The sequence below is a fragment of the Mercurialis annua genome, linkage group LG3 (genome assembly GCF_937616625.2).
Source record: "Mercurialis annua linkage group LG3, ddMerAnnu1.2, whole genome shotgun sequence".
Lineage (NCBI taxonomy): Eukaryota > Viridiplantae > Streptophyta > Magnoliopsida > Malpighiales > Euphorbiaceae > Mercurialis > Mercurialis annua.
In genome coordinates this window covers 6,214,020-6,233,850 of record NC_065572.1, presented here as the reverse complement: position 1 = coordinate 6,233,850, position 19,831 = coordinate 6,214,020, and the positions used below count along the sequence as shown (strand labels likewise).

General features: G+C 34.3%; 3 protein-coding genes across 3 annotated transcripts; 2 read left to right on the top strand and 1 right to left on the bottom strand.

Moving 5' to 3' along the window:
• The first annotated feature begins 2,581 nt into the window (after positions 1-2,581).
• On the top strand, positions 2,582-6,699 carry LOC126675565 (uncharacterized). Its single transcript, XM_050370218.2, has 6 exons — positions 2,582-2,820; positions 3,150-3,320; positions 3,494-3,724; positions 4,480-4,569; positions 5,391-5,510; positions 6,266-6,699. The coding sequence occupies exons 1-6, from the start codon at positions 2,650-2,652 to the stop codon at positions 6,308-6,310; spliced, it is 828 nt and encodes a 275-aa protein (XP_050226175.1). The 5' UTR covers positions 2,582-2,649; the 3' UTR covers positions 6,311-6,699.
• A 751-nt stretch (positions 6,700-7,450) lies between these two features.
• Positions 7,451-10,055, top strand: LOC126671628 (probable protein S-acyltransferase 7). The gene is made up of 5 exons (XM_050365410.2): positions 7,451-7,878; positions 8,180-8,362; positions 8,435-8,731; positions 8,863-9,096; positions 9,172-10,055. Exons 1-5 carry the CDS (start codon positions 7,735-7,737, stop codon positions 9,538-9,540), a joined length of 1,227 nt encoding a protein of 408 aa, XP_050221367.1. The 5' UTR covers positions 7,451-7,734; the 3' UTR covers positions 9,541-10,055.
• Positions 10,056-10,158: 103 nt separating this feature from the next.
• LOC126675566 (uncharacterized) lies at positions 10,159-17,663 on the bottom strand. Its single transcript, XM_050370219.2, has 4 exons — positions 17,430-17,663; positions 17,174-17,235; positions 13,409-17,067; positions 10,159-12,324 (listed from the first exon to the last, which is right to left on the bottom strand). Exons 3-4 carry the CDS (start codon positions 17,027-17,029, stop codon positions 10,474-10,476), a joined length of 5,472 nt encoding a protein of 1,823 aa, XP_050226176.1. The 5' UTR covers positions 17,030-17,067; positions 17,174-17,235; positions 17,430-17,663; the 3' UTR covers positions 10,159-10,473.
• Positions 17,664-19,831: the final 2,168 nt, after the last annotated feature.

Sequence of the window (19,831 nt, the reverse complement as noted above, 5' to 3'; positions counted from 1 at the left end):
ATACTAGAAATACTTTACTTACTTTAATTTGTTTATCTAATAATTTTTTTTTAAAATTTCTCAAAAGAATAAAAAAATCATAATTTGATGGTATTTAAACTTCCACTTTATCAATTAACGTTAGTATTGTCTCAAATAAATCATCAATTGTTATATATTTCTTTAAAAAAATCTCTCTAATAATTAATATTCATGTAGAATATATTTTAAATTTTATTAATTATTAAATAATAGAATTATTAATTATCCGACGTGGAACGAAGTTGGTTCTCTCAATTTTCTATTAATTATTAAAATTGTTAATTTATAGAATATTAACTATTAGAGGGTCGACTGTACATAACTTCCAATTAATAAATCAACATTTGAAAAGAATAAAAAACAATTAATAAATCAACAAAGGATCAATTCATCCCTCTACTTGGCACGAAATATTTAAAAAAAATCATTTCTAGCAAATCGAATTAATTCAATCTACAATTTAGCAAAACCGGATCAATTCAACTCATAATTTCGTAAAATTTAATGAAAAAACAAACACCAAACATGCAAACATAGAAGAATAGAAAAAAAATTGAAATTAAAAAATTAAGAAAGCATTTTAGTAAATAAAAGAATATGAGGTGAAAGAGGGTAAAAAAAACAGGTATTGTTATAATTAATTTTTAAAGAATGGCAATCTGAAATATTTTTTCCAAAAGATATAATTTAGTATGTTAAATTAAATATAATCTTTAATAATTCTCAATTTTATCCTTCTAACAAAATTTAGAAAACAAACGATCAGTTCACCACTCTACTTAGCACGAATATAAAAATAGTCATGCTCAAGAGATTGGTCAAAAAAATCAATATCTTATATATTTGTATCAAGTTTCCTTTTTTTTTTTTTTGCAACTGTAAAATACATATACCAATAAAAATAGAAAAGGTTTAAAAGGAACTTTTATAATTATTTTATTTTTTAAATTAGCATCTAATGGTTTTTAAAAATCAATTGTGGTGTTTATATATCTAAAAATTTAAAAATCACACTATAAATATAAAAAAAATCAAAAATCTTTTTATATTTTAATTGTTTTACTTTTGTTTCTCTGCCGATATCGCAGCCTTAAAACAATCATTATACCATAGCAACATTGAACATGGAATGAGCATTTTCGGCAGTAATATATTATTTCATGTTCAAAATATGAAATAAACAGGTGTTGATACTCCTTCACCTGCGATGAACGTTCATAAAGGAAGAAGAGGAAACGGTAGATTCAATGGTAATAGCAAGGACCCGTGGAGGAGGCGACAGAAAATAAGAGGACCGATATAGGAAGCGACAGTTCGAGCTTATAATCGACATATGACGATTCACAGTATCCCACTTATTTGTTGATGGAAGGTCAAGTATAGAATTAATGGTTGAAGCAACGATTGGTGCTAAAAATGGACAACAGATGGAGGTGATAGGTGTTGGTATAAAAAATGAGAAAAATCCATATGTACAGTGCACTATTTTTTATTTTATTTTTAACTTTGCATTTTTTTTTTAAATATATTTACAAGTCATATTTTTTTTAATCAAAAATGCCTTTTTTTAAATATATTTTTTCACTTTTTTATTGATTTATGCTCTTTTTATAGATTGTTTTCTGGTGTTTTTATAGATTGTTTTTTGGTATTTTTTTTAGTGTAACTGTGATGTTATTATAGTGTATCTATGATATTTTTTTTAGTGTAACTATGTTGTATATATATTATTTTTGTTGTATTTTTTATAATATATATCATAAAAACACTGCAAATAAAAAATATGACTATTAATCAGCTATGGCACTCCAACTTAGAACCCCCCTATCACTAAATCTCCTAAACTTTAATTTGAATTTTTATTGTTTTAATTGAATTTCAAAGTGTTTAATTAGGTTTTGAAGTATTTAATCGGATTTCGATTATTTAATAAATATTTTAATTTTAAATATTATTTTATTAGATCTAATTATAATTTCAATTGATTTAATTGAATTTTGATTTGTTTAATTATATTTTGAAGTGTTTAATTATGTTTTGATATGTTTAATTGAGTTTCGATTGTATCAATAAATATTATTTAATTATTATATTTAAATAAAAAAGAGAGTGGAAATTATTTAAAAAAATTAAATATAAAATTGGTAAGTATTTTAAGTAGCTTAATCACCAAAAAAACCCCACCTTTTAGCTCCTTTTCAAATGCACCCTAACGTTGCAATTTTGTCAGTTTCACCCTAATTCACACCTTTAATTTTCAATTCCACCCTCAAGTACTAAATTAATCTCTTTTTCATTTGAAAAAAGTTAAAATAAGTCATCTATTTTTAACTTTTTATGTAGAAAAGAGTTCAAACGAGTATTTTATAAGGGTTTTTATGAATTTTTACAGAGTGAAAAAAGTCCAATTTGATTTTGAGGGTGGAATTGAAATCCAAAGGTGTGAATTATGGTGCAGCTGACAAAATTTCAACGTCATGGTGCAACTGAAAAGGGGTTAAAAGGTGAGGGTTTTTTTTGGTGATTAAGCCTTTTAAATACTATTAAGAATGTTTGAAATACTTACATAACCAGCAGAACCAGAAAATTAGGAATGGTAGAGGAAGAAGAGAAAAGAGGAAGTAAAAAATGGAGGAAAACTCTCTTTATTTACAACTGCACAAGCTATCTTCAGTAATGCACAGAGAAGATACTCTCGACCACATGCTAACAACTCTTTGGAAAACCAGAAAAACCGGTCTCCGGTCACCTGAAAAGTCTCACATTCAGTCTCTCCTCAATCTCCCTCAACTCGACCCTGTAACTCTCTCTATATCGATTTTACTCTCCTTCTAATTTACTTGTATTCCGTTGGTTAGGTTTAATCTCTTGCTTATTGTCATTATTTATTTTTTATTAATTTTTAGTTTAATGAAATCTTAAATTGAAGCTTTTGCTTGTTTTTTTAGGTCTTCTTTGAAATAAACAATTTTAGTAGTAGTAGTTGAATTGGTGTAAGATGAATCGAAAAATTGTCTATCATTATGGGACGGAGGGAGTATGATTTTGTACCGCTCCTGTTTTCAGATTTTATATATATGAATTATTTTTAACAGACAAATAATGTAAATAAAAATGTCTGACTATAGGTTTTGGCATGCCTTCGTTCGCTTATCAGAAAAAGTGTACATGAGAATCTCACTGGAGATGACATCTTGAAGCTTTTTCCAGCTGATCTGCCACTTGATTTGCGAAGCATTCTTGTACTGCTGCTTATGAAATATCAGAATCAATGGAAAGAGGAATTATCAAAAGAACAGGTCACCTATCTCGAACTTGGTGAACAAAGATTGATTTCCAGTTTTATAATACATTTGCTTCTCTGTTTTCATTAAAGTTTGCATCTGTTATATCTCTTTCTGTTTGCGGTTTATTAACATGCATTCCTTGTTTTGGTGTCGCTTAAATGATGATTTGGTACATATCTTTTTAGCATCAATTGCCGAGGACTAGTGTCTCTTGCCAAGTGAAAACGAGCACTCCACCGTCTTTAACATCTGTCCCGTCTTCTGAGATTTCAAACCTCCTTTGGCCTCGGCAAGATGATTTTAGTAGGCATCTTAATGGTAATGATCTAGGGATTTCTACACCAATTGCCGATACTACTGCCTCACATATTTCACCTGTCTCTATACAGCAGGATGTTGGTCCTCCTAATGACTTGGTAAGAAAAGTTGACTCGTTTTGTCCTTGCCTTTGCATTTGGATTTAAAGGTTTTGCTGTTTATGTGGTTAGAAAATCTGAGTATAAACTGTTTTCAAGCATATAGTCTGGATATTGTACATCCCAATTCCCAACCCGCCATATCCTTTTAAATTTTTCTGTCTATTCATCTTAAGCCTTATATTTACATAATTCATAGCTGACATATATCTTAGCGAGGTTCCCAAAACCACTGATTTACAGTACACCTACTGAATCACTAAGGTGAATATCCATAGACTCTCCAATCTCACCTGCTTTGCACTTAACACAAATTTATGATAAAAAAATTCCATTAAAGCTGCTGTCCACTCAAAATTCCAGGTTAGATTGGACTCTATCCTAATCCTGCCAATAGACTCTCCAATCTCACCTTCTTTGCACTTACACAAATTTACAATAAAATAAATTCTATTAAAGCTGCTGTCCGCTCAAAATTCAAGATCAGATGGAGTCTATCCTCCCAATGAAAAGTACAAATCGATAGTGTTTTTGGATTAAGATCTTACTATCAGTCTTGACATTCTCATCCCTATCCTCATTGCCATCCATTGCTTGGACCATAGGAGGAGAGTTATAGAGAGAACTTTTTTGCAGAGCTAGTTTACTAAATTTAGAAGTTTATTCATATGAAATTGCATATTATTTTTATACTGGAAATTTCAGTTGTTTGGCTCCTAACTCCCTCTATTTGATTGATTTTTATTTTATAATAGAGTATTCTACCCCACCTCAAATCAATGACATGGACCATGGAAACCCGCAATTCTAGTCCAGAGAATAGAGTAGCCATCATCACTCTCAAGGTGTGTAAATTATTTATTTCTCTTTAAGAATATCAGCAAATTTAGTTTATGATGAATGTAGTTAGATATTTTCCAAAAGGGAACAAAATTTGTAAAATGTTTTAGATTTTGCTTGATTGCTTTATGTTTTTACAAGGATTAATATTCCTAGTTTTCTATTGTTTGACTTGGGAACAAGTGAATCATAAGGGCTACTATAGAACAAAAGGTCCCATGACATTGGAAGTTTGTATTGGTTTATGATTTTGGTTTGAATTTTAGTAGTAATCTGCGTCTAAGGTTCTATGTCCACATAATGGTCTAAACTTTTTATCTAGCTTCATCAGCTTGTAAATTCCTGTATATCAGGCATGATACTGCCTACATGCTTGACGGTTTAATAATAGTAGCTAATTCATAAATTAACTCAGTGTCAACTGTCAAGTACTTCCCCATCGCAACAAAAGGGATTGTGCGAATCTGCTATTGATTCTGTCCCATAGGATTGTATATGTTCTGTCTGTTGATATTTCTAGTTCAACGTCAACCCTGCTTATTAGCACCGTTATTATTCCAAACTTTTTAAGGGTTACCCTTGATCAAGATAATATACAATCTTGACTGATTAAGGTTATGGGAAGTAATATGCAGAGACCAAGTAGACCTTACTGTGACAAATTAAATTATCAATGTTTGAGTTAAAATTAACATTAAATATTTGACGTTGAATTTTTGATAGAAGTTTTAGTTCTCTTCACCTTCAGTTATTAGAACCTTGTTATAATTTTCAGTTGAAGGCTCTATGTTTTATTTGTTTTTTGTCCATAAATTCTCATTTGCAGCTTCAAGATTTCACCAAGTCTCCTTCTGGAGAGATAGAAGTAAAATTTCAGCTCAATAAAGACACACTTGAGGCTATGTTAAGATCAATGACCTACATCAGTGACCAACTTTCAAACACGGTATGCAATTTGTCTTTTGTCATCGGAGTTCTTTGAGGTGTTTTTATCCCCACATGTTGCACTGCCGAGGAAATGACTTTCTGGACACCTCTAGTTTACTTTCTCTTCTTTTTTTGTCAAATTAAATGATGAAATGTTTATGCAGAAAGTCATTTTCACTGTGGCTTACTATTAGCGTCTGTACATAAAAGTATAAATGCTTAATGAGATTGTTATGGTTGAGAAGCTTGGGGCTGTTGACTTGCTGTGTAATACACAGAAAACTACAGAGCTCTGGAAATAAAATCAAGACTAGGACGGATAGTTTGGATTTGACCAGTCTTCTATAATATAAATTCTTTTAGTTTTAAAATTGAGTGAAACTTGCAAATGAATAGAGAAGTCCCTTCGGTAGGAACATTGCACTTGGGTTGTGCTTTTAATTCGGATTTTCATCTCATAAGCGTTGCTTGTTCAAACCATTGTAAGAATTTGAAGAAAACAATAAAGCACGGGTTACCACAGTAATTTCAGATCTCAGGTTGATTTTATGTCTCTTGCACTGCATGTTTACCTGTAAGTGATATTAGGTAATTATCTAAAGATTTTCTGAATGAGCCATCTAAATATGTTCTCGTGATTAACTTCAGGAAAATGTCATCTTGTGTGTTCGCTCCCCTATACATTTTATATTTTCGTATATATTTCTGAGTTATGCATTTATGAAAAATAAATCAGGGTTCTTTCATGTCCTCATGTAAACAAAATTTTGGCAGGTCCAAAATTCTTCAGAGCCGGCTCAGAAGAAACAAAAGCAATAGAAGTTACATATAATTCCATTCTTTCCTCAAAGCTATCAGCTGCACATACGAGCAGTTTACACTTTGTCCGAATTGGTAAGATGAGAGCTCGGGGATTAATATTAGCATAGGGCCTAACTAGCTGATTGATATTTCGAAGCTACAATTACGTTGTTCTGCTAATCTCGGAAAATCCAGAAGTTCTCAATGCAATGTGCTATGTTTCGGTTTTTGTGTTTCAAACAGCAAGCAGATAACTTTAATGTAAAGTGTAAGTGATTGTACTTTAACCTGAATGGAGAATTTATTACTTAGAATCTGATCATTGATCTTATGTTAGCTAATTTAATGTAAAGGACCAAGTTGGTTGACTTGTATAAATATAAATTCTCACGTGGCATGTTGTTTTATCTTCAAAGGGATCAAATCAATTGGAAAGTCATTCTTGTTTGTGTCTATAACAGTATAATTAAATTTTACAAAATTTGTTACCAATTTATATTATTTTTGTTTCTCTTAATTTAAAATTTTACTTTCTAGTTCTTTAATAATAGTAAAAATGTTTCTAGTATTTTAAAAAATTGATAAATATAATATAGTAAAAAACTTAGCTTAAAATACAAAACGACAAAGGTTTATTTTGGCTCTTCAACTTGTAAACAAAAATCAAATAAGGTCAAGTTTGCAACTTTAAACAAAAACACTTAAAATTGGCATTTTAGTTCGTTTTACCCCTTTATCTCCAAATGATCCAATAATTTGTTTACCTAAACTCCAATCATTTTTCGTCACCTCAGCTAAGGGGTAGAATGAGCCAACTTAACCACCAAGTGGATGTTTTTGTCTAAAAGTCATGAAATTGTCCTTAATTGATAATTTGTGTAAAATTGAGGGGGCAAAATGAACTTCTATTAAACAGATAAAATATTAAACCCACCAAAATGAATAATTAGACAACGCAATGGTTGCGCCACGTCATTCATGCAACAAATCAATGAGACTTAGCCATGTGCAAATGTTTAATGATACAAAAAAAGATTTCTTGTCGCAAATGATTATTGGCTTGTTGTAAAAATGACGTGGCACATCCGTTGTGTGAGATAAACACTCCACCAAAACAAACAATAAAACACTTTGCAGTCAAAATAACAGATTTCTGAAATGAACCAGAAATAAGAGGAGCTGGAAATATTTGTAGTAACAGGAAAATCGGACAATTTTGAAACAAGAAACCGCCACGAAGACAAAACCTGATATTCTTGTCTGTCTATGTTCTGTTGCCTCTGATTTTGATTTATCATTTTTGATTGTCAGTTATCCCTTCCTTCCTATTCCGTTTCCGGGAGGTTGGGCTCGGTCTGGTGTTTCCCTAGAGATCCTGAAAAGCTCCGATTCCAAACGGAAATCAAATTCTGACGGAATATAATCATCAGAACGGAAACAACATGAACAGGGGAAACGGTGGGGGTGAGACCAATACGTATACAACTCATCGGCCTCAACAGACACATCTCTCCGATTCCAACCATCGTATGATCAGTACCCATCATTCCGACCTTCGAGTTTATCAAACTTGGAAAGGCAGCAATGTAATTATTATTATTATCATTATCATTATGCAATGTCTTTGTTTTCGCCTGCCACGGGATTGATCTAGTGGTGTAAGCTTCAACCTTCTGGGCGCCATAGTTGCGGGTTTAACCCTGGTGACGCCCTTTTTATAAAATGGAGTGGTTAGGTTTGGCCTGCTAGCCATTATGTCGGCCTGCAGGCGGACCACATCCCAGGGTTTGACAGTAATTCTGGACTTTGTTAAAAATGTCTTCGTTTTCTTCTTATAAATAAATTTCCTTTTATTTTTCAATTTACTCAAAATGCTTTCTTCTGCAGATTTTCTGCTGCGGCGGTACCTTAATATTTGGACCAGATGTCAGCTCCCTCTTCCTTACTGTCTTCCTGATACTCGCACCAGTTGTTTTGTTCTCTGCTTTTGTTTCTCGTGACATTATCAAATACTTTCATCCCTGTCTCGCCAGGACTCTCATACTTATATGTCCTGTCTTCACCCTATATGTAACTACCTTTACTCACTCTTAAATATTGTTTCTTTGTTGATATGCTAACCTTTTTTTACAACTGATTCAGGTCATGGTACTTCTTTTTCTAACATCTTCGTGTGATCCCGGCATTATTCCTCGTAATCTTCAGCCTCCGGACGATGATGGCTCAGGCATCTCAACGGATTGGGGAGGGATTCTTGGTAATGGTCCTAGTATCCCCCCGACGAAAGATGTTGTGGTTAATGGGATGATCATCAAGGTCAAGTACTGCCAAACGTGCATGCTATATCGCCCACCACGATGCTCTCATTGCTCGATATGCAACAATTGCGTTGAGCGTTTTGATCATCATTGCCCGTGGGTGGGGCAGTGTATTGGAAAGGTATGCTTCGAAGTACTTTATGTATGATAAATACTTTAATATGTAATTTCTGAATATAAGCCGAGTGGTTTTGTTGAGAGATTATATTTCGACTTTTATTTATTTGATGTTCTGAAGTGTTGTATGCACAGAGAAATTACAGATTATTCTTCATGTTCGTATCCTCTACAACGATGCTCTGCCTCTATGTTTTCAGCATCTGTTGGGTGAATGTCACCAGGATAATGAATGTTTATAATTGTGATCTCTGGAGGGCATTTCTGAAGTCACCCTTTTCAGGAATTTTGATACTCTATACCTTCATATGTGCTTGGTTTGTCGGTGGCCTTACCGCATTTCATCTGTATTTGATATGTACCAATCAGGTTTGGATTTCTCTGCACTTTATTTTCATTTTGTTCTTACATTTTATCCCCCATAACCTTTTATTATTTGTACAGACAACATATGAGAACTTCAGGTACCGGTATGACAAAAAGACGAATCCTCATAACCGCGGTTGTGTGCGTAACATGGTACAAATTTTCTGCTCAAAAACTCCTAAATCAAGTAACAGATTTAGGGAAAGGGTCAAAGTCGAGTCACCTTTGGTTTTCGCCAGCTCGATGTCATTTGGGCATTCCATGAGCCCGAAGCTACCCAATGCTGGCTTTGACATAGAAGTGGGGAAGCGTCAAGCTGTTGGCGGTGAGGATTTTGAAGAAATTCAAAGCCATATCGCAGACGTTGGTGGAACTCAGCCAAGACGCACAACGACAGATCGCATAGCCAACCGGGATATAACATCTGAGATACGTATGCTGGCTTGAGCACGGAGATCGACAGAAAATCTCCCGGGAGGATAAATAGTTGGTTCTATGATGTAAATTTTTATGAGAAGAAAGTACTGTAATAGCAAAGCCATCATGGAATCTGAACTTGCCGGCACTCGCCATTGACATTGCATGAACTGGAAAGATTCAAAGGAGGATAGAATTTTCATTTTACGTATATTTAAAAGGCGACAAAGAAATGTCATGCCGGTGCTTGTTTAGGTACAAAAGGTTACATATTGTAAATCAGGCCATCTTCATTGTTGATTTGGGAATGTTGTGCTACTATTATATATCCATTTTTTATGGAAAGTTTTGTTGATCGTTAAGATTTGCGAGTCTAGCTTGCTGTACTAAGACCAAAACTCCTTACTGCTAGAAGAGAGGAGCCGATTTCAATATATTTATATTTTTTGTAAAATATATGACCAATTTTACGATATTTGTGTTTAATATTTTTACGGCTGTTTTCTACGCGCTATGAAAATGTATTAGCGTAGTCTTTGAGTAAAGTTGAGTATTTTCTTTTGGTGTATCAGAAAGCAGCAGACCAATTCTTTGCACATACTAATACAGAGAAACTTTAAAAAGAATGGTAAATATGAAGGGAAATAGTGACAAAAAATAATATACATCTGCCATTGATCAAACCATCAATTCTACAAAATGCAATTTACAAATCTGCAAAGTATTCAAATTTTTCTCCCCAAAACCCTCAAGCTGCTCACTCTTTGATGCTAGAACTTAAAAAAAGAAGAATTACACTTCAAGAAATCAAACCAAAACTCATTCTTGAAGAGATCAATCAAATGACACAACAATGTAAACAAAAAACAAACTATAAAAACAAAAACCCATATCATTGCACCATAACCAAACCTCAAACCTCAGAACTTGTATTATAGCTATGCTCTCCTTCAACTCTCATTTTCAATCTGAATCACTTGAGCTTGAGCTAGAGCTAGAACTTGAACTTGAACTTGATCTGTCAGATTTTTTATGAGCTTTCTCATCCTTGAGATCAACCTCATCCTTTTGCAAGCGAGGAGCTTCCGTACTGGTTTCCCGAGCACTGGAGTCTTCACTACATGATCCGCTTTTCTGGATCACACCAACTTCAGTTGCTACTTCAGTACTTGATTCAATGTCTTCCGACGGATTCATTTCATTCACTTCTAAAGTCCTCGATACAGCCTCTTTGGTTGGATCCGATGACTTTGGCGACTCAATATTACCCTCCGGAATCTGTTTCATGGCAATATGAAGTTCGTCCAGAGATCTTGCTTCAAGAACTGGCAAAACTGTACTTGACTCTGTCAATTCATTCACAACTACATGCTGCTCAAGCATGCTGGGGAGTATAACCTCCTCAACTTCCGCACCTTCACTGATTTGCTTGAAAGCCAGGTCAATATCATCAACTGATTTGAGTTCAAGAACTGGAAGCTCCTTGGTAGAACTGCTAGAACCCGCTTCATCTACTTCAGTTGGGCCTTCGTTCAAAATTGATGGTTTTGGCAGTTCTCCAATATTCTCTTTTGAGGCTTGCTTCATGACAATAGCAAGATCCTCCAGAGATCTTGCTTCAACAACTGGCAGATCGAAACCGGATTCGAGGGAATCTCTGGATTCATTGTCAATTACATGCTGCTCAATTGTGCTTGGAAGGATCACCTCCTCAACATCAACACCTTCACTAAGTTGCTTAAAAGGCAAGTCAATATCATTGACTGTTCTAATTTCAAGAACTGGGAGCTCACCCATAGAACTGCTAGAACCCGTTTCGCTTACTTCTACCTGCCCTTCCTTTAAATCAGACTTCATCGGTATCTCTTCGGTATTTTCATTTGAGGCTTGCTTCATGGCGATATGAATATCTTCCGAAGAACTTGCTTCAACAGCCTGCCTGTCTGTGTTGGTTTCATCATGACCTCTAGATTCATCTTCAACTGTACTTGGGAGGATCACCTCCTCAACGTCAATTTCTTCATGAATTTGCTTGAAAGCCAAGTCAACATCTGCAACTGATCTAATTTCAGTAACTGGGAGCTCGCCCATAGAACTGCTAGAACCCATTCCACTTACTTCTACCTGCCCTTCCTTTACATCAGACTTCATCGGTATCTCTTCGGTATTTTCATTTGAGGCTTGCTTCATGGCGATAGGAATATTTTCCGAAGAACTTACTTCAACAGCCAGCTGGTCTGTGTTGGTTTCATCATGACCCCTTGATTCATCTTCAACTGTACTTGGGAGGATCACCTCCTCAACATCAATTTCTTCATGAATTTGCTTGAAAGCCAAGTCAATATCTGCAACTGATCTAGTTTCAGTAACTGGGAGCTCTGGTTTAATCTCAGCCATACTTGACTCTCCTGATAACAAATTGTAATCACGACTCAGTATTTGATCATCTTCAAGCGACTCGTGAACTATTTCTTTGACCCTGAAGTCCCCAACTGCATCTAATTCTGATAACAATCCTTCATCAATCTCCTTTATCTCATCTTCATCTTCATCTTCATCTTCATTACTATTTTCTTCAACAGATGAAGATCGGTGTGCTTCTGCTGAATAGTTGGGGACCTCTAATATATGACCACTGTCCTCATAGACAATTTTATCAAGGATGCTGTCTTTAAGATCATCTTCATCAGTCTTTGGTTCACATTCTGGACTCCCCTGTGGAATTGAGGCGGATTCAGAAGTCCCGCGATCAAAGACTTCAGGCACATCAACATTGTTTTCAATTTTTACTTCTGCTGGAGTAACAGATGGTTCCTACATTGTGTCATAGCATTCATAGTTAGCATTCTAATTATTGTCCAAGCTGATACAGATTCCTACATTGGAATATCAAGGAGCACAACTACTGATAAACAGTTTATCTAAAGTCAGCCGAACAAAGTCTTAATCCAACTTTGTTAAAAAAAGAAAGTTGTCTTAATCCAACTATCTGACATAAACAGAAATATTTTTCAGTTTTTGGTTTACATAGGAGGGAAAGAGATATGAACTCAGGTATTTGCTCAAGTTGAAAGGTTCACCTACAGTTAGGCCAAGTCTATTATGTCGAGATATACGGTAATTAAAATGTACAACGGATCAGAATTTGGCACATTAGAAAGATGTTTAATGTTATATAACCCCGTGTAAATGCCGCAAGTGAAAATGCATCGCATGCCAAAAAAATCAATTTATTCAAGAGAATAGCACGCGAAAACCTTTTTCAAATATCCCAATAGAAAGGCAAAAATCAATAGAGCCTCAATGCAGATAAATGTCAAAAGTTAGCTATTCAGTTTGGATAAATATATGAAAGTATGTAGAAGTAAACATGTTCAAGAGATGAAGAGAATAGTACGGGAAAACATTTTTCAAATATCACAATAGAAAGGCAGAAATCAATAGAGCCTCAATGCAGATAAATGTCAAAGGTCAGCTATTCAGTTTAGATAAATATATGCAAGTATGTCGAAGTAAACATGTTGCATATATCTGGCAAAAGAAAAACATGTTGCATATATCATCTGAACTGCAATGCTAAAACTTGAAAGAAAGAACCTCTTAACTTGACACTGTACACTTAATTATTCGCTCCTAGGCATTAAATACCTTCCTAAAGAGCCAAGTACTCAGTACTAGAATTGTGTGTTTTGTGAGAATAGTGCATACAGAACGTAACATGTAAGCGCAGGCATTAATTTCCACCTAAAAATCTAACTACTTAAAATAGCATTTCAAATTAAATAGCTGTAGCACCAATATAGACGACAAAACACTTTCAAACCAAGTTTCAGTCTAAAATAACAACTTTTGAAATTAACGAGAACAACAAGATGGAAGCAGAATAAGATTATCTTACCTTGGGATCGCCATGATCATTAAGGGATGGCTCAACAACAGCTTTATCTGCCCAAGACTCAAAGGATAATTCTGCTTCAGAAGACACTTGTTGATAGCTAGTTCCGGAGGAAACAAGCTTCACATCTGCATCTTCAATGAAATTATCTGTAACAATTGCATCAGAACTTGACAAATGCATCAGACTTTCTTCTTTTCTTAACAAAAGATCTTCTACATCCTTAATCTCTGAAGAAGATACATCTTGAGGAACCTCTAAAACTTGCTCAACCACCATTGCAGGCTGCGGTTCCTCATTTACAGACAACTTTAAATCATCAGACGACATTTGGACAGTGCCTGAAGGCATATATTTTAACTCTTCTCCTGCAGCTTGACGGTTGTTCACATAGACCTCTACATCAACACTTGATGAAGGAATTGGGTCCTCTTCAAGATGAAGAATGCCCTCTGTAGCCACTGCATGTTCCTCTAGAGATTTAGGCTCTAAAAAGGACAATCTGGAGTTCACTGAAACATCATCTGAATCTGGTGCATGCAAAACTGTCCCCACCTGATTCCTAGAGACAGAATCTTTCTTCTCAATTTCATCTTGGTGAGGCACAATTATCATTTCTGCATCAGTACCTGATGAATGTAATTGATCATGCTCATCTTGATTGTCCTCCTTTATGGACCCACTGTTCAATGAAGATGAAGATGAATCAACTGCACCATGCTCAATGCGTAATTCTGGCTTAACAAACTCATTTTTGTCGTCTTGATTATCAAAAGTTATATCATCTCCTGTCAACCCAACCTTTGAAACATCATGCTCGAACTCTGCAACTTCCCTTGATCTTGCTTCATTTTCATCTAGTGGATATTCTTGTGTGGAGGGTTCATGCCTCTCTTTGTAACCAGAAGCATCTTCCTCTGAGTTTCCAGTATGCCCTTCAGATTCTCTACCTGCAAATTCAGCCAATGTTGGAGGTGAATTGGTTTCTAATGCCTCTCCTTGTGTCTCAGAAGAGATAGACAAGAAAGAGATCAGCTTGTCAACTGCTTGGGGGCTTGAATCATAAACAGGCTCCTCAGGTTGATTGTCGTCCATAGTCCCACCTGTATAATGAGAATCTGAATTGACTAAAGTTCGTGTCAGAATGACAGATTTACTAACATTATTGAGTCCTGGATCCATGACAGCCTCCTCCTTGTGTTCATCGTCATCCATTACCTCACTCCTGAAATCTGAATCCGAATCTATTGAAGCTTGCACTGAAATGCCAGAATCCCCAATACGGTCCCCTGTTAGCTCTGAAACAAGCTCCATACTTCTGTTTTCGTCCTCCACGACATTTGTAAATTGAAATTGTGAATCAAATGAGCTTTGAACCAAACTTACAGGTTCTGCAGTAGGATTTCCCGTTGTCTGCGGAATAAGTTCCCTAGGTAAATTTTCATCTGCTGCCTCACTCATAAAATGAAAATCTGTATCAAGTAAAGATTGCATTGAAAGGTGAGATTCCTCAGTCTGACCATTGCTTTGTTCTGGAACCAGTGACTCCTTTACTGCAGATATTCTTTCATCAACTTCTGACAATGATGATATGCTTGATCTACTGCTATACTCCTCATCACCTGGTTCCATTCGCAGAAGAATCTCATCAGTGTTAGGTCCTATAGGAGTGGCCCCTTCAGATGTAGACAAACTGGAATCCAGTTCGTGATGATTTTCTAAATCCCCGAGTGTAATTTCATCCTCATCACAATGGGCATCTCTCTCCTCAATGTTTTCGGTTTCCAGAAAGTCAACATCTTCAGATGACAGGCTTCCACGCTGAACTAGGACAGAAGCGTGGTCCACACTGGATATCATTTCTGTTTCTTGAGAACCATATTCGTCATTGAGCTTCTTGTCATCGTCCTCCACAGCAGAATTCATTGATTCTGTATCAGGAACTGAGCTCAACTTTGAGTCACTAGCTTCACTTAATTGGCGATGAAAGTTACGATAGCCTGGTTCCTCAGTTGCAAATCGTTCAGGAACAAAATAAGGTCTCCACCGAAGATCTTGCCTCTCTTGTTTAGCAGGGCCCAATGTTGATGATCCAACACTGAAACTTTCATGCCTTCTAAAAATTGGATCTCTATGCTGAACTGCTGAGAACTCTTGCTCAAAACTGTCACCTTTAAGGTTAGGCTTCTCCTCACTCGCATCGTAAGGAAGGTCGAAAGGGTTATGTCTTGGCAACAATATAGATGGAGCAGATCCAGGAACATCATCAAAAGGATCATAGGGAAGATCAAACGGGTTGTGTCTTGCTGTAGAGATGGATGGCATATTGAGGGGAATATCAGCAGCATCTAAGTCGATAAGATTCTTCTCGGCCATCACTCTCATGCTTTTACGAGCTCTTCTCCTGGCAATAAGGCTCTCCAAACGAATGTTTCTTTCAAGCTCTGAAGTCCCTAAATCCATGAGATTCTTTTGATCATCTGCTGTCCATATGATTGCAGATTTACTCTCGTCCTCTTTACCTTCTTGTGCTTCTTCTTCCTCGTTGTCATTGTCATTATCATCATCACCATCTTCTTCTCCATCTCCCTGGTTTTCAGTATCCTCATCTGACTCAACATCGCTCTCGTCACTCTCATGAGAACCCTCTGAAGCAGCATCAGATCCAGCGCGAGATTTATGAGCTGGCTGTGGAGGTTCCTCATGTAAAAGAGGGTGAAGCTCATCAAGCATTGGAAGAATGTCGTCCATTGAAGGGTCTGGAGAAGAACTCTCATCCCCATCAGATCTAAAATCATCGTCATCATCGTCATCCTCGTCATCTTCTTCCTCTTCTTCATTGTCATCATTTCCCCGTTTCCAAGATGTTAGCTGAGAATCTAAGAGATCGTCATGTGCAGCTTCATTAGACTCTCCCATTGATTTACCATTTTCCACCTGAAAAAGGCCCCTACTGCCCCCATTTGCAAGTACAGAATAATGACTCTGAGTCTGAGCAGCTTCTTCATCAGTAAAGACCCCATTACTCCCTTGTTTCTCCTCATCAATTTCCCTCTTCTTCTCCAACTCCAAATCATTAAATTCTCCATCAACTTCAATCACTTGCTTATTAAATCGAATATCCCGAGAATTCTCAACAAATGGCACATGAACACCTAAACCATCAACTCCCTCCTCATCACCCTCAATCTTACTAACTCCATTCCGCTCCCAACTCTCTTCTTCAATGGCTTCCTCCAATATATCTTCTCTCTTGCCTATAAAATTCTCTACAAAAAGGTTCGCATCTCTCTCCAAAACAACGGTAGCATCCCCTACAACACCCGTTTTCAAAGACGAAGCCTCACGCGTAACTTCATCTTCTTCTCTCTCTTTCTCAATCTCGGGTATATTCGGTTCCCCAAAACTCAATAAAGTACCAAGCAAAATAGCAGTACAAATCAAAATAGGGGATGCCGAGACTAAAAGAGAAAACAAAAGTGGAAATGATCTGTACAGCAATATTAAGGAACACATAAACCCAACAAGAAATGGATGTTTACACACTGATTTGTAACATATCCTAATTGAAATGACCAAAAATCTCTTGATTTGAACTCTAATTCTCATTGCATCAAGACCCATTCTTCTCCCTCTCTTCTTCCTCCGTTTCCAATCAAAATCTGTTTTCAAACAGACAAAAATAATAGCAGAAGCTACCCAATAAGCAGAAGATCGATTAAAATTAAAGGTGAAAATTGATAAATTAAAAGTGCACAGAAAACCCACCTCAAATATCCAATCAAAGAAAAAAAATTGCACAGCAATTCAATGATGGTCAAATTGGGTACCTGAAACCCAATACAAAAATTCAGTGACAAAATTAATACAATTATGCAAAAATCAAGTTCGAATTTAGAGTGATCACAATCAGAACGATGATCAACTTACTAATAATAATAATAATAGCAGTGCCTCAAAAGGGATCAAAAATTGGAGATTGATCAATAAGGAAAAAAAATAATAAAAATGCTAAAGGACTTACCAGATTGAAACAGAGATCAAAGTGTAAGATTAATTTTTTAAAAAAAGGATTGGAAATGGGAATTAATCCTCTTTTTTTAATCTTGCTTTAGCCAACTTTTATATTCTTTAAGACAATAATTCTGTTTGAGCTGAACAACAGCTAATATAAAAGAGCTTTCTTTCTTTGTTTTTCCTCTAATTTGATTTCTTTTTTCTTAGAGAGAGAAGAAAGAATGGGGTGGTACTCCAAAAAGAAGAGAAAGGTTGAATTGAATCTAATTTTTTTAAAATTAAACATGAAAGGAATATGAAAAAGTAAAAGTAAAACTACAATCCTTTCTTTTAAAAAATTTGGATTTCTTTTTTAAAATGACAATTTTATTTATTAAAATGTTTTAGTATTTTATTTGGAGGATAAATATTTTTCATATTTAAATTTATTGATATTCATAAATTTCAACTCGTTTAAAATAGTTTAAATGGTTTTATAATTTATCAAAATGACAAATTTATTTCTAAATTTAATTTATAACAAATTTTAATTACTTTTATAATTTATAATAAATAAATTTAAAATTATTTTCATATACAAAATTTTCATTTCAAATTCATATAACTTTATATAAATTAGGGAGAAGGCTTAAAAATGACCCTAATATTATCTCTCAGACTTTTGTAGTTCCTTCATGTTTTTTGAGGCTTAATTATGACCCTCATATTACTAAAATCTAAAATCTGCACCTCTCTCTAGAACGTTGTTACTTAAAACGTTAAAAATGAGAGGGGTACGCATTTTAGGTTTTAGTAACATGAGGAATATAATTGAGCCTTAAAAAATGCGAAGGGACTACAAGTTTCTGGGTGACAACATTAGGATCATTTTTTAGCCTTTTTCCTATAAATTAAAATAAAAAGTCAATTTATAAAAATAATCACATATTAATGGGTATTTTTGTAATAAATTATAAAATTGACGGATTAAATTATCATTTAAAAACATATTTATCATTTTGATTAAATATATCAAAACATAAAATACTTTGACATTTAAAATAGGCGATGACCTTTTGGCCTAAAAGTTAAGAGGAAAATTTAAGACTTAAAAAAAAAAAAGTTTAACACTGGAAAATAAACAACACAAAAAATGATATATAAAGATCTATGTACATTTAAAATTTGGTGAGGAGAATAGATATTTTAGATCTTTAAACACTTTCTGCAACATCGATATGACGAAATTTAAACTTTTATAGTATAAATACTGTTGAAACGATGTGATATATATAAATGCATAGATCGTAAATGCTATGTATTTTGTAATCTCGTAATGATCAAAAAATTAAAATGATAAAAGAAATTACAATCGGTCTAGATGAATCTAAACATGAATAAAATATGATCTCAATATATTTTTCATTTATAAATTTAAATTTTACTAGAAATCTACTACCTTTTTTAACTAGCTTGATCCATCAAATGCTGGTTATATATCTTTCTCCAAGTATCTACATTTTGATATCTTGACATAATAAATTTCCACATTGAAATTCAAATGACATAAAATTTGATCCAGACTAAAAATAAAGCAATAAAAACTTATAATATTTGTGTATATATAAAATTTGAGTTTTGCAGAATGATTAAATTATTAAAAAGATGTGTGTGGGAATGATGATTACAAATCCATGGATGAAGGGATTTTGTTCTATTTCTTTAATCCTTCTTCTCTAAGTTGGCGGTTGCGAGCTGTCAAGGGTCGACCCATTATATTTCCACTTTCTCCAACAACAAAAAGTAACTTTTGCTTCCGAATTCGGCATAAAATATCAAAAATGTTCAAATTAACAAAACAGTATTATTTTTATTCAGAATTTGACAAATTTAGTAAAAAAACCTTCTTTTCCACTCTCACATAAGAGAGTGAGATACATTCTCAAGTTTTAATAGTGATTTTATTTTTCATGATAGTTTTTTATGGTAAAAAATTTAAAATAGTCCTACTTTTTATTTGACATTTTAAATTAATACCTAATAATTTAAAAAAGATACAATTTAATTTTTTTAATTTTAATAGTAAAATCGAATATTTAAATTCAGTTTAAGATGGAAGAGTTTAGGCCGACTGGATGGACACTTTGAAACAGCTTTACTGGTGGCTAACAGAATGCCATTATTTTATTTAACCTATAGTTTTAATGCATTTGGACCTACTTCTAATCTTATTACTATATCAAAGACATCATTTTTGACACATTTATATAATAAATTTATCAATCACTATCTTCCAAATTGATTAATTGGATTTCTGGAATTAGAAAGTTGAGATGAGGCTTGCCCCTATTCATAATTAACTAGCTCAAACTTCAGCTTTGAAGTTGACATTTAAAGGATGTTTTACCATAAAATTACCAATAAAATCAT

Excerpts from the sequence above, each read along its gene's own strand:
- LOC126675565 (XM_050370218.2), top strand. The coding sequence starts at position 2,650 with ATGGAGGAAAACTCTCTTTATTTACAACTGCACAAGCTATCTTCAGTA. Across the intron at positions 3,321-3,493 it reads AGGAATTATCAAAAGAACAG|CATCAATTGCCGAGGACTAG; the intron begins GTCACCTATCTC and ends ATATCTTTTTAG. Across the intron at positions 3,725-4,479 it reads TTGGTCCTCCTAATGACTTG|AGTATTCTACCCCACCTCAA; the intron begins GTAAGAAAAGTT and ends ATTTTATAATAG.
- LOC126671628 (XM_050365410.2), top strand. The coding sequence starts at position 7,735 with ATGAACAGGGGAAACGGTGGGGGTGAGACCAATACGTATACAACTCAT. Across the intron at positions 7,879-8,179 it reads AAACTTGGAAAGGCAGCAAT|ATTTTCTGCTGCGGCGGTAC; the intron begins GTAATTATTATT and ends TTTCTTCTGCAG. Across the intron at positions 8,363-8,434 it reads GTCCTGTCTTCACCCTATAT|GTCATGGTACTTCTTTTTCT; the intron begins GTAACTACCTTT and ends CAACTGATTCAG.
- LOC126675566 (XM_050370219.2), bottom strand. The coding sequence starts at position 17,029 with ATGGGTCTTGATGCAATGAGAATTAGAGTTCAAATCAAGAGATTTTTG. Across the intron at positions 12,325-13,408 it reads ATGATCATGGCGATCCCAAG|GAACCATCTGTTACTCCAGC; the intron begins GTAAGATAATCT and ends GACACAATGTAG.